Genomic DNA, 11,251 nt, shown 5'->3' on the forward strand with positions numbered 1-11,251 from the left:
GGAGCGCGGGCGGTGACAGACTGCGGGTGGACTGCGGGACCTCCCGGGGGGCACTGCGGGGCGCTGGGGCAGAGGCTGGGAGCAGAGCTGTGCGAGGCCAGCCGAGGGACAGCTGTTCTTCAGCGCTTCTGAGTGTGTCCTCTGCTCTGCCTGCCCAGGCATTACCGCTCCGTCCACGTGGAGACACCTTCCTACACGGGGGGCGTCAGCGAGGAGTTCTGGGAGCGCAGCCGGCAGCGGGAGAGGGAGCGCCGCGAGCACGGCGTCTTTGCCTCCTCCAAGGAGGAGAAGGAGCGGAAGAAGGAGCGAAGTAGGGATCGGGACCACGATCGCAAACGGGACCGCGGTAACTGCTCAGAGGCCTCTGTGCTGCTGCTTGCTTTGGGTCTGGGCTGGTTCCTCAGTCTGTTTGTACTCCTTGGCTAACGTTCATGGTGACTCTGCGGTAGACGTGAGAAGCTGTTTGTGCACTGAGGCCCTGATTCCACTTTCTCTTCTCAGAGGAGCGGGACAGGAGTCGTCACAGCAGCAGGTCAGAAAGGGATGGCTCATCGGAGCGGAGCAGCAGGAGGGGCGAACCTGAGAGCCCCCGGCATCGGCCCAAAGGTGGGAGTGGGACCTGGTGGAGCTCTTTCATGAGACCTAACAGGAAGGGGCTTGGTTGGTTCTTTTTTTTTGTTGCTTCCTGCTGGGTTTCTCAGGGCCGATGTGGTAGTGAAGCTGCACCTCCCAGGAGTGTGCCAGCTCTGGCAGATCTCTGCGCAGTGGGGTCTGTTGTAGGTCTGTCTAATGAAAATGTGGTCCTCTGGCAATTTCTTGGAGTCACTGGGGCAGCCCCTTCTTTTAGAGAGAGGGAAAATAAGGTGCCCTCTCTCCATGCTTCTTGCTAGAGGGTGTGAGGTGGCTCCAGGTGTCTGGGGCTGCTGTCTGAGCATCAGTTGTCAAACCCCATCTCCTCTGCTAGATGCAGCCACACCATCTCGCTCCAGCTGGGAGGAAGATGACAGTGGCTACAGCAGTCGCTCACAGTGGGAATCTCCCTCACCCACACCTTCCTACCGAGACTCGGAGCGCAGCCAGCGCCCGTCAGACCGGCGGGAGCGCGACAGGTAAGCTGTGGGGCTGTGGAGACAGGGTGGTGTACGTGCGAGCAGTGCCTGGCTGTGGGCACTAGCTCCTCCCTCCTGCTGTGTTCTCAGGTCTGTGAAGAGCAGGTACTCGGATAAGACGCCACTGCCCACCCCATCATACAAATACAACGAGTGGGCTGATGACCGCAAGCACCTGGGGGCCACGCCGCGGCTGTCCCGAGGGAAAGGTGAGGAGACAGGGCTGGGCTGGGTTGGGCTGGCAGGGGTGGGCATCACAGAATCCCCTTCCTCGCGGCACAGCATATGCTCTGCGGGTTTGCTTTGGAGCGTTCTGGACCAACTCTCTCACCCGCAGGGCGGCGCGCAGATGGCGAGGAGGGCATCGCCTTCGAGACGGAGGAGGAGCGGCAGCCGTGGAGAGCTGGGGCAGGCAGGGGGCTCGGGGCTGAGGGAGGCAGGCAGAGCTCAGCACCACACCTGAGCCAGGATGGGGAGCCTGAGCTTGTCTCTCCCTTCCCAGCAAGCTGACCGGGACTGGTACATGATGGATGAGGGCTACGACGAGTTCCACAACCCCCTGGCCTACTCCTCTGAGGAGTACGTGAAGAAGCGTGAGCAGCACCTGCATAAGCAGCGGCAGAAGCGAATCTCGGCACAGCGGCGGCAGATCAATGAGGTAGGGTCAAGACACAGGGTTGGCTGACCCAGGAGAGATCCACTTGCTGAGCCCTTGCTCTCGGGTGGAAAAGGACATTCTTGGTCCTGGCCCAGGCTGAAGGAGGGTTTGCAGGGAAACTGTGGTTGAGTTCCCCTGGAAAGTCCAGCCCAGTGACTCCTGCATGGGCAGAATTTGCAGTTGGAGTGGGTGGTGGATTGCAGTGTCCAGTGCAGCAGGAGCGCAGAGGGCTGTGCTCCTGCTGTTCTAGGTGTGAGGTACATCACTGCGGTTCTCTACTGTTGGCCCAGTGGATGAGCTGGATAATGTCCAAGCTTTCTGATGTATTCTGAGTGAGAGAGGGTCTGTTGTGCCTTTCCTTGGAGACAGTCCTGTTAGGTATATGCTTCACATGGATAGTCTGTTTCCAGTTACTGTTTCTTCCCTTGTGCTTGCTTCTAGGCTCCCTAGCACAGAACCATCAGTTCCATCTTGTTGCCAGTGCAGAGCTCAGACCTGAGCTCGATGTTCTGGTGTGACCTTAGGGGCTTCCTGTGGGACTTCTGTGTGTTTCTGATTTGTCATTTCCGGCAGGATAACGAGCGCTGGGAGACGAATCGCATGCTGACCAGTGGTGTGGTTCATCGTATCGAAGTGGACGAAGATTTCGAGGAGGATAACTCTGCTAAAGTGCATCTGTTGGTGCACAACCTGGTGCCTCCTTTCCTAGATGGAAGGATTGTCTTCACCAAGCAGGTAGAGACTGCAGCTGAAGGCTCTGATGGCAGGGAGCCCTGCATGTGTGAGCTCTTTGTACTGAAGCAATGCCTCTTCCCTCTAGCCAGAGCCAGTCATCCCTGTGAAGGATGCCACCTCAGATCTGGCCATCATAGCCCGGAAAGGCAGCCAGCTGGTGCGCAAGCACAGGGAGCAGAAGGAGCGCAAGAGGGTAAGCTGTGACCTTTTGGCTTAGCGCCCACCACAGACATTATGTAGTGCCTCACAGCCTTGTCTGGATTCTGCAGACTTCAGGCTTTGGCAGCATTGACGATAAGGAGTTCATATTTTTGTGACCTGGCACTTCCTTGTAGCCCAGTTCACTGCACTGTCTCATTCTAGCTGCTGTGGTGTGATTTCCTCGGGCACTGCCTGGGAGGTGAATCACTGTGCACTTGTGCAGAGGAGGATGACTCAAAGGACATTCAAATCATGAGAGAAGAGAGCAGGTGGAAGAATGCCAGATAGTCTAGGGACAGTCAGGCAGTATGGCAGCAGGGTGTATCTTGTCATGTCTCAGCAGAAGAGTTGTAAGGTAGCAGATTAGTTTTTGGGGGTGTTTTCTAGGGATTTCTCTAAAGTGATAGGTGTGGGGAAAGTATAGATGTGTTTCATGTATATTGAAACGGAGTTGGATATGAGCTATGTAAACTGTGAGTGTGATGGAGGTGGAAACTAAACTGACAGCAAAGGTGGGAGAGCAGCCTGTGAGCACCTGTCACGGGCAGGAAGATTCTCTCTGTTTCAGATTTTTGTATGTTTAAGTTCAAGTTCAATGGAAGAGGCAGCAGCTGGAGCCTCTTTCTTAGGAGGCAGTTGGTCATCCCGTGCCTGAAGTCTTTGTATCTGTACCAGTATCTTAAAACTCTGCTGCAGCTCACTTGGAAGAGGGAGACCTGATGTAGGAGTGGGGGGTGCATTCCACATTGGGGAACTGTGGGACTATTATCCTTTCCTCTTTTTATGAATAGGATATTGGAAAACAATGATGTGTCTGTGCTTGCTGTGTCAAAGTTTCGCTGCTTTCTGTCCTTCCAGGCTCAGCACAAGCACTGGGAGCTGGCAGGCACCAAACTGGGAGACATTATGGGGATCAAGAAAGAGGAGGAGAAGGATGAGATGGTGACAGAAGATGGAAAAGTGGATTATAAGTAGGGACTTGCTCTGAATTACTCTGCTCAGCTGGTGACAGGGGCTGTGGGCATAGGAAAGTGTGTGGAGAGGCAGTTTCAGGACTTGTGGTGTTTCCTCAGGACTGAGCAGAAGTTTGCTGAACACATGAAGGAAAAAAGTGAAGCCAGCAGTGAGTTTGCCAAGAAAAAATCAATCCTGGAGCAGAGACAATACCTGCCCATCTTTGCTGTGCAGCAGGAGCTGCTCTCCATCCTCAGGTATGGCTGCCAGGGCACTCCCAGGGCACTGGCCTATCTTCGGGAACCCAAGTGAGGAATTCTGGAATTGTGGCCATTTGGAAGCTGTACTCTGGGGAAACAAACCCCATTGCTTTGTGTGGGTGGTGGAAGCTCTCCTGCCTGAGCAGAGTGATCCTTGACTGGCCAGCGCTGCGAACACAAAAGCCCTTCTTTGTGTTATGTAAAGAAATAGTTTTTCCCTTTCCTCAGAGACAACAGCATTGTGATCGTGGTGGGAGAGACAGGGAGTGGGAAGACAACTCAGCTGACGCAGTACCTCCACGAGGATGGGTACACCGACTACGGCATGATCGGCTGCACCCAGCCCCGCAGGGTGGCTGCCATGTCGGTGGCCAAGCGGGTCAGCGAGGAGATGGGGGTGCGTCTGGGGGAGGAGGTGAGTCTGGCAGTGGGTGCAGGGGTGACACCCAACAACAGCAAGCACATGGGGCTGTTGGAAGACTTGCTGGTATCTCTGCCCTCCCAGGTGGGCTATGCCATCCGCTTTGAGGACTGCACATCTGAGAACACAGTGATCAAGTACATGACGGATGGGATCCTTCTCCGTGAGTCACTGCGGGAGGCTGACCTGGACAACTACAGTGCTATCATCATGGACGAGGCACATGAGCGCTCGCTTAACACTGATGTGCTCTTTGGGCTGCTTCGGGAGGTGCGTGTGAGCCTGGGCTGGGGGACAGCCCATGGAGCTGGTCTTTGAGCGGAGCATTGGCAGGGGCAGCCCTTCTCTGCCAGATCTGGGAGAGGGAAGCAGAGCTGCCACATCTCTGTTCTTGCTGCTTCAGCATCCTGGTCCCTGGTTCTGGGGGGTTAAATCTCCCCTGGTGCTGCCAGAGATTTGCTGGCTGCGGTAGAGATCTTTGGTGGCTTAAGGCTTTCAGGACCGAGGTCAGTGGGTCTCTAACTGCACAGATCATTCAGGATCTGTGTTCCCTGGCATGTGTGATCAGTGCCTCTGGAGTACAGCAGAAGCTCTGTCCAGTGCCATTGTCTCAGTAAGAACAGAAGCAGCCTACAGCCATGCATGAGTGTCCCTTCATTATTGTTCCTTTCATATGCTTCCTAGGTGGTAGCCCGACGCTCAGATCTGAAGCTTGTTGTCACCTCGGCCACCATGGATGCAGACAAGTTTGCCTCCTTCTTTGGGAACGTTCCCATTTTCCACATTCCTGGACGCACTTTCCCTGTGGATATTCTTTTCAGCAAGGTATGGTCAAGGTTGTGGAGGGAAGTTCTGTTGTGACAGGAGGGGGTTGTGACCCGAGTGTGCTGTACTCTGAGGTGGACAGAGTGGGCAGGGGAGAAGTGGCTGTGGTATGCTGTAGTCTTGCAGGGTTGGGACTGGGGACAAGTGTCCCCTGTGTGTCCCCACACAGGACAGGACAAGTGAGGTTATTGACCTGGGCTGTGTCTTTCAGACTCCACAGGAGGATTATGTGGAGGCTGCAGTGAAACAAGCCCTGCAGGTCCACTTGTCTGGTGCTCCTGGAGACATCCTCGTCTTCATGCCTGGCCAGGAAGATATTGAGGTGAGCTGGAAGGGCAGGAACTGTCCAGCCCTCTTGTTATTTCAGTCTGATGTTTACACCCCTCTTTGTGTCTAGGTGACCTCAGAGCAAATCGTGGAGCACCTTGAGGAGCTGGAGAAGGCACCTGCTCTTGCTGTACTGCCGATCTATTCTCAGCTGCCCTCGGACTTGCAGGCCAAGATCTTCCAGAAGGTGCTGATGTGTGCTCACATCAGCACCTTCTGGGTGCTGATTGGGGTGGGAATAGGGGAAACTGGATCAGGGGACATTGCAGAGCGGGGGTGAGAGGTGCAGATAGGCCTGTGTATGGCATGTGGAGGGTGGGAGAAAGCATATGCCCCCCTGCACTTCCCAGGAGTCACCGCTGTCCCACTGGGCTCTGTGTTGCCTCTCCACACTCCTTCTCGGTGGAGCAGAGCCCTGCCCAGGGGTGTGACTGATGGGCAGTGTGCCTGCAGGCTCCCGACGGGGTCAGGAAGTGCATCGTTGCCACTAACATTGCAGAGACCTCACTGACAGTGGATGGCATCATGTTTGTGATTGACTCTGGCTACTGCAAACTGAAGGTGAGCCAAGGTTTCCTGTACTGTCTGTCTGTGATCTTGGCTTGGTTGAGGGAGTTGTAAGGTCATGATCCAGCCTTCCTCTTACATCCGTCTGATCTTCTTGTGTCCTGCAGGTTTTCAACCCCCGCATAGGCATGGATGCCCTGCAGATCTACCCCATCAGTCAGGCCAATGCCAATCAGAGGGCAGGCCGAGCTGGCCGGACAGGCCCAGGCCACTGCTTCAGGTAGGCACATCTCTGTCGTATCCTTGGCTTGGCATCAGGTTATGTATGGGCTTTTTTTTCTCACTGGAGCTGTTCATTATCTTGAACTTTGAGGGGATGTGGACAGGAGGCAGGCCTGAAGGCCTTCTTTGGACCCTGTGCCTCCACAGAGAAAAGGATGTGCTCCAGTTTCTTCCTGTGCCCATCATCATTTGTGGCTCTTACACCCTGGATGCCATTGGGATAACAGCTATGCCAAAGGCCTTTTCCAGGCTTTGCTGTCAGACTAGGGAAGGGCTGTGCTTGGGCATGGGCTGTGCTGCAGCCCAAGTACCCTGATGTGCTGGGGAGGCCACACTGTGGCTGGAGTACAGGTGCCTCCCTGGGGTGGGGGACCCCACAGGCCCTGCTGGCTGGGTGCAGGGTTGCTGCCCTGTGCCATGCCAGGCTGGGCAGAGGCTGGCAAGTCCATAAGGAACACAGTGGCCAGAATGGGAGGAGCATGTTCTTGGCGTCTGTTCTCAGGCTCTACACCCAGAGTGCCTACAAGAATGAGCTGCTGACGACCACGGTGCCTGAGATCCAGCGCACCAACCTCGCCAATGTAGTGCTCTTGCTCAAGTCCTTGGGTGTGCAGGACCTGCTGCAGTTCCACTTCATGGATCCTCCCCCCGAGGACAACATGCTGAACTCCATGTACCAGCTGTGGATCCTGGGGGCCCTGGATAACACAGGTATTGGCTGCTAGGGCAAGCTGCCAGCCCATGGAACTGGGACCTGCCCAGCTGCTGGTCCGTGATCCCTGTGCTGTGCCTACAGGTGGTCTGACCTCAACGGGACGTCTCATGGTGGAGTTCCCACTGGACCCAGCACTCTCCAAAATGCTCATTGTCTCCTGTGACATGGGTTGCAGCTCTGAGATCTTGCTCGTTGTCTCCATGTTGTCTGTGCCTGCCATCTTTTACCGGCCTAAGGTACCTGTTTGCTTTTCCAGCAGCTTGGGGCCTTTCCCTGCCCTTTGACTAATCTGTGTTCTTTGCTTCAGGGCAGAGAAGAGGAGAGTGACCAAGTGCGGGAGAAATTTGCTGTTCCAGAGAGTGATCACTTGACTTACCTGAATGTTTACCTACAGTGGAAGAACAACAGCTATTCTACCCTGTGGTGCAATCAGCACTTCATCCATGCCAAGGCCATGCGGAAGGTGAGGCTGTGGCCACGAGGGTCGGGGAGGGAGCCTGTGCAGGAGGGGGATCTAAGTGCCGCACACCTTTGCAGGTGCGGGAGGTGCGTGCCCAGCTCAAGGACATTATGGTGCAGCAGCGGATGAGCCTGGCGTCCTGTGGTACGGACTGGGATGTTGTCAGAAAGTGCATCTGTGCTGCCTATTTTCATCAGGCTGCAAAGCTGAAGGTGAGAGGTGTCTGTGCTGTCTGGGGGCTGTGAGGCCCTGCCTGGGAACAGGTGGGCTAAGCACACTTGTCTTTGCAGGGCATTGGGGAGTATGTGAACATCCGCACAGGCATGCCCTGCCACCTGCACCCCACGAGCTCTCTGTTTGGCATGGGCTACACCCCAGACTACATTGTGTATCATGAACTGGTTATGACCACCAAGGTGAGCTTGGGCTGAGGGCTAGCAGGAAGGGTGAGGAATGCTCCAAGGGAGATGGGAGGGCTTTGCTGTGAGGCTGGGGTCTGTCAAGAGTGGTGGTTCTCAGCGTTTCCCATCTACACCAACTAGGCATGTCTGTGTCATCTGCAGAGTCCTGTTTGTCCCTTTCCCAGTGTTTTTCCTTGGCCTCTGTGGGACATGTTTGAACCTGCTTGTGGTCTCACCAAATCAATCCCATAGCAGCTTCTGAGACCAGGAGGAATTGTCTGGAGGGGATATGGCCCTGGCCTGAGAAGTGCCATCAGCAAGTGGGGGAGAGAGGGTGCTGCCATGGCTCTGGGAATGCTGCCCAGGCCCCGAGAACACCATCCTGCTACCCTGGTCTTTCCTTCTGTCCCTGCAGGAATACATGCAGTGTGTCACTGCTGTGGATGGAGAGTGGCTGGCAGAACTGGGTCCCATGTTCTACAGTATCAAACATGCTGGCAAGTCACGCCAGGTACGTCTGTCCAGGATGAGCAGCCAGGCCGCAGCCCCACTGCATGCCCATTCTGCTGCTGCATGTGTGTTTTGACGCAGAGGGAACAGGGCTGTGGGCCTGCAGGGAATCTGCTGCTGGCCATCCCTCCTGTCCCTGACCTGCTGCTGCCTTGCTCCGCCGCCGTGCCAAGGAGGAGGTGTCTGCCATGGAGGAGGAGATGGCTTTGGCGGAGGAGCAGCTGCGTGCCCGCCGGGAGGAGCAGGAGCGCCGCAACCCGCTGGGCAGCGCGAGGTGGGTGCTGGCCCTGCCTGGCCACAGCTTGCCTGCATGGAGGAGTTCTGGCACAGGGAAAGGTTGCATTTTCCATTAATCACCTTTGTCCTCCTTGACAGATCTACTAAAATCTACACCCCTGGGCGGAAGGAGCAGGGGGAGCCCCTGACGCCACGACGCACCCCAGCCCGCTTTGGCCTCTAAGAAGGCAGTACCTGTTGCTTTGAGGCTTAAGGACTTCTAGGAGCAGTTGTGTCTCAGCAGTGCCCAGCTCCACTGGTCACTGTAATCTGTGACGTCTCTACAGCTTGTGGCCTAGGAAGGCTTTGGTGCTTGGCACTAATTTTGCTACAGAACAGAATGAATTTTATTTGTTTAAAGGTTGTCAGTCTAATCCTTGCTTTGTTTTGCGCTGCTTCTTGTCCTGGAGCCGGGTGTTGGGTGGCGGCAGCTCTGCAGAGTCCTGCAGGGCTGGTGCTGTCAGGCTGTTGCCCTGTAGGACCTGGAACAAGACACAGAATTAGACTGACCTGGAAGACAAATACAGCCTGTCCCTGTTCCAGCCCTGGCTCACAGCAGTTCCCCCACAGCCTGTACCCTGGGCAGGCAGCTGGTGCCCAGCTGTCCCTGCACACCTAGGACTGTCAGCCCAGCCCTGTTTCAGGCCAGGCTGTGTCAGGAATTCTGCTCACTTTTTCAGCTGCTTACACTAGTGAGGCTGCTCAGGTGTTCTGACTATGAGGTTTGGGTTCTCCTCTTGCATCCTGCCTGCTGTGTCTCAAATGCCTGTTTGTATGCTGCACCTGCACTGCCACCTTGCTGAGCTCTTCCTTAAGGAAAGCCAGCTCCACCTTGCAGACAATCAGCTCCTCTTCTTGCAGAGCCAGAGCTTGCTCACTGTCCAGGTATAGCTGCTGCCAGCGCTGGACTTGGCTGCTCAGCTTCCACAGCCTCTTCCGGAGGGATTGGGCCTGCCCATGGCACAGCAAGAGTCAGGGACTGATCACAGAGTCCTGGTGCCCAGTGGGAAGGCTTGAGACATCCTTACCTCCTGCTTGCTCTGCTCCTGGGAGCTCTGCATCTTCCTCAGTTCCCTGTAGAGCTGCTGCCTCTGTTCCTTGTAGGCTGCAATCTTCTCCTCCTGCTTGGTGTTCCCTTGCTGGGCTTGGGCCAGCTCTGCCTGCAGGTTAGCCATATCCTGCACCTGCTTGCAAAGCTGTGGGGCAGGGAGGGTGGTTGGCCAGGCCGTGGGCAGGATGGGCCTCTCCCAGAGGCAGGGAAGGGCTCTGGCACTGAGAGTGCACCCCTGTCCTACTCTGACCTGCCCTCACCTGTTCCTGCAGCTTTGCCACTTGTTGGTACAGGCCTTGGATGGTCTCCTTGGCTCTGCTCAGCTGCTGCAGACTCTGCTCCTCTGGGATATCTTGGCTGGTGGCAGAATGGCTGTGGGCAGCCATGTAGGGGGTGACCTCTGTCTGCACTGCCTGGTCCTTCTGGTGGAGGGGTGCATCACTGACATGTGGGTACCCAGCAGCTGTGGGATTACCCTATACCCCTGCTGTGCTGAGCTGGGGCTGGAGAAGGAGCCATTTTGGGACAATCCATGGACAGTGGGCTGTTGGGGAGGCCTGTGGCAGAGGTGTGTGGCCTGCACCAGGTGGGAGGCAGAAAGACTGGCTCCTGGCTCTCTCAGCCCTGTGCAGTCCCTACAGTGCCGCCCCTATTGTGGCAATGTCTGCTGGACACCCAGCAGCCCTGGAAAGCCATCCCCATGATCCCTGACCTGTGACAGAGCATGGGCACAAGACTGGTTATCTAAGCTTGCTGGCAAGGTTGTAGGCTGCAGCAGTGTCACCAGCCCTGGGACGGTGCCCAGGGTGTCAGTGGGGCCATTGCGGGCTGGATCTCTTCCAGCTGTGCTCAGCTGAGTGAACTGAGCCATGCCAGCCCTGTGGAGTGTGGTGCTAGAACCCTGTCCCACATGTGGCTGACAGGACGTCCCTTACCCTCTCTTGGGGGGTCACCAGCTGTTTGCACAGACTGTGGGCAGGTGTGGTGTGCAGTCTGTGATGGGATAGTGGTGGGGGACATGTGCAGCTCAGCCTGTGGCTGTTTGTGCCTGGCAGTGGTACCTTGCCCATCAGCGCCTGGAACTGCTCCATCAGAAAGACCAAGTCCTGGTGCTCATGCTCCGCTGCATGCTCCTGCTGCTGCAACTGGGCCAGGCGCTCATGGTTCATGCCTCTGCAGAAGTCCAGGCCCAGCGGCAGATCCTGTATCGTGGCCAGCGCCTGAGCTGGCTGCGGCTCCTGCTGCTGTGTGTCCTGGCATGCTCTGGGTTCCCCATGCTGTGGATCCAGCAACGATGCTTCCCTTTGGCCCTAGGACATGGCATAAGCAGCATCTATCCAGCTCACCACTGTGTCCAGCCCATCTTGCAGCTCCTGCCTGAGCAGGCACTGGTTCTGGACAACACTGACAGTCCCGGTTTTGTGCAGAGAGCAGCAGCAGAGCGTGTTGATAATGGGTGGGTGCAGCCCTTCTTGCCCAAGCACCATCACTGTGTTTGTGTGTGGCTCTGTGTGTATGTGTGTAGCTGTGACAGTGGGACCAGTGCTGCCACAGCAGGA

At 56.3% G+C, this 11,251-nt stretch overlaps 1 protein-coding gene across 1 annotated transcript; it reads left to right on the top strand.

The window, feature by feature from the left end:
* Nucleotides 1-158: 158 nt before the first annotated feature.
* On the top strand, nucleotides 159-8,825 carry DHX38 (DEAH (Asp-Glu-Ala-His) box polypeptide 38; the record flags this gene model as incomplete). The annotated part of the gene is made up of 25 exons (XM_009073800.1): nucleotides 159-346; nucleotides 502-606; nucleotides 965-1,109; nucleotides 1,200-1,318; nucleotides 1,447-1,511; nucleotides 1,612-1,767; nucleotides 2,341-2,502; nucleotides 2,588-2,695; nucleotides 3,562-3,674; nucleotides 3,777-3,914; nucleotides 4,146-4,332; nucleotides 4,423-4,608; nucleotides 5,023-5,163; nucleotides 5,375-5,485; nucleotides 5,561-5,677; nucleotides 5,944-6,051; nucleotides 6,165-6,277; nucleotides 6,782-6,990; nucleotides 7,076-7,230; nucleotides 7,302-7,457; nucleotides 7,532-7,666; nucleotides 7,745-7,870; nucleotides 8,271-8,371; nucleotides 8,523-8,639; nucleotides 8,741-8,825. Coding segments are annotated over 25 exons (3,346 nt in total), but the record flags the coding sequence as incomplete, so codon positions are not given.
* Nucleotides 8,826-11,251: the final 2,426 nt, after the last annotated feature.

The sequence above is a fragment of the Acanthisitta chloris genome, unplaced genomic scaffold (genome assembly GCF_000695815.1).
Source record: "Acanthisitta chloris isolate BGI_N310 unplaced genomic scaffold, ASM69581v1 scaffold3924, whole genome shotgun sequence".
NCBI lineage: Eukaryota > Metazoa > Chordata > Aves > Passeriformes > Acanthisittidae > Acanthisitta > Acanthisitta chloris.